The sequence below is a fragment of the Notolepis coatsorum genome (assembly GCF_963971535.1).
Source record: "Notolepis coatsorum genome assembly, chromosome: 8".
Taxonomy (NCBI): Eukaryota; Metazoa; Chordata; class Actinopteri; order Aulopiformes; family Paralepididae; genus Notolepis; species Notolepis coatsorum.
In genome coordinates this window covers 74,615,147-74,617,238 of record NC_140172.1, presented here as the reverse complement: position 1 = coordinate 74,617,238, position 2,092 = coordinate 74,615,147, and the positions used below count along the sequence as shown (strand labels likewise).

Below are 2,092 nucleotides of genomic sequence, written 5' to 3'. Positions count from 1 at the left end.
ATATCCCTGTTTTTATGTTTGTTTCCCTTGTTCTTTTTGACCTGCTGCTTCCAGAGTGTGTGTTGTCTTGAGTTAGGTGTGGTGTGTGTGCGCTCTCTCTTTACGTTTGACATTGGAGTGTGTGTGTGTGTGTGTGTGTGTGTGTGTGTGTGTGTGTGTGTGTGTGTGTGTGTGCAGTAGTAGGTGTGCTCATGTGCTCCTCTCACAGGTTCATACGGTGAGATCGTCTGACCTGGCCCTGCTGCTCGCCTTGCTCAACCGGCTCAGCGGTCTTGTGTCTTCTATCGTATCTGCCGCCTCCATCCCTGCCTCGGCTGGGGGTCCCCCCTCCCCGTTCACCACCTCCTCTACCTCCGCATCCTCCTCCACCGCCTCCTCCAGCATCTCTGCTTCCTCCTCCACGGGTGGCGGCTGCTGCAGCTGTTGCACCACCACCACGTGCTGCTCTTCCTCTTCCTCCTCCTCCTCCTCGTGTAGTGTCACCGACGCTGTCTCCGTGGTCTGGGCGTAGGAGGGCAGAGTCTCGTCGTACACCTTGGAAATGTCCTCCATGGGGAGCACCTCCTCTGGCTTCTCCTCCAGCCCCTGGAAGGGCGGGGCCATTCTGCCGGCCTCCATGCCCACCTCGGCGAGGGGGTAGAGGTGAGTCACGGGGGGCGCCTTCTCCTCCTCCAGCAGCCTGTAACCTTTGGCCCTCTGGAGGGAGGGCAGGGCCAGCGGGGGCAGGCTCTTCCCTTGGGGGGGCAGCGGGGCCGAGCCCTCGCCTTGGACCGGGGACGGCGCCGGCTTACGGAACACAAAGCGGATCTTCTTCAGACCCAGGTGACTGATCTCCACAAAGTTGAGGAAGAGTGAGACGCAGGCCACGGCCAGCATGAAGATGATGAACACAGTCTTTTCCGTGGGGCGCGACACAAAGCAGTCCACCGTGTTGGGGCATGGCCAGCGGCTGCACTTGTACAGCGGCAGGATGCGGAAGCCGTACAGGAAGTACTGTCCCACCACGAAGCCCACCTCGAACAGCGTCTTGAAAATGATGTGGCAGATGTAGGTCCTCAGCAGGGTGCCCTCCAGACGGAACTTCTTGCTGCCCTTGGTGCTCGTCTCCTTGGTGGTGCGCACGCTCCCCTGGTCGGGAGCCAGCGGCAGACGCTCCTCGCTCAGCTCCTGCTGCCGGCTGAGCTCAGCCTCCTCGCGCTCCTTACGTTTCTCCTCCATGTGGACGTGGTGCACGGCATGGCCCACGTACACCAGCGACGGAGTGGAGACGAAGATGATCTGCAGCACCCACAGGCGGATGTGTGAGATGGGGAAGGCCTCGTCGTAGCAGACGTTCTCACACCCGGGCTGCTGCGTGTTGCAGACATAGTCGGACTGCTCGTCGCCCCAGACGAACTCCGCCGCCGTGCCCAGGATGAGGATGCGGAAGATGAAGAGCACCGTGAGCCACACCCGGCCGATCACGGTAGAGTGCTCATTCACTTCCTCTAAAATGTTACCCAGAAAGCTCCAGTCACCCATGATCGGTCCGTAGCACTGCGGAATGAAGGGTGGGGTAGGGAGGGACAGGGAGGGTGGAGAGGGATAGGGAGGGCGGGGGAGAGGGGGAGGTGGGGGAGGGGAATAGAGAGAGAGAAAAAAGTAAGGAAAGTAGAAAACTGCAACTCATCTAAATTCTACCCTCCGCCATGTGTTCATTCTACCCCACATGTCATTCTGCTCATTTCCACTGGAAACCTGTTGCATTTGAAACTTCCAAAATGAACTAGTTAAAAGCCAGCCGTTGAAGTCTATCTCCAACATGTGGATGAGAGGACATACTCAAAATACTCTGCTCAAACGCCAGCAAATCAGCTTCAAAAACGAGGCCCCAGCGTTGATTTCCCGTACACGTTATCACTTTCTAACGACGATAAACGTTGAACGTTAACACAAGCACATACCCCCCCCCCCCTCCAAAAAAAGGCTTTCGCTATAGTCCTCTAAAGTACTGTTTCACTAAGCCACCGAATGCTACAAGAAAAAACTCCCTCGGATTATTTTTATAAAATTACATTTAAAAATAAGCATTCATCAATATCAAAACAAGTAA

General features: G+C 56.3%; 1 protein-coding gene across 1 annotated transcript; it reads right to left on the bottom strand.

Annotated features, from left to right (window-relative positions):
- Positions 1–210: 210 nt before the first annotated feature.
- On the bottom strand, positions 211–1,536 carry LOC311232786 (gap junction alpha-8 protein-like; the record flags this gene model as incomplete). The annotated part of the gene is made up of 1 exon (XM_084319585.1): positions 211–1,536. The coding sequence occupies exon 1, from the start codon at positions 1,519–1,521 to the stop codon at positions 211–213; it is 1,311 nt and encodes a 436-aa protein (XP_084175711.1). The 5' UTR covers positions 1,522–1,536.
- Positions 1,537–2,092: the final 556 nt, after the last annotated feature.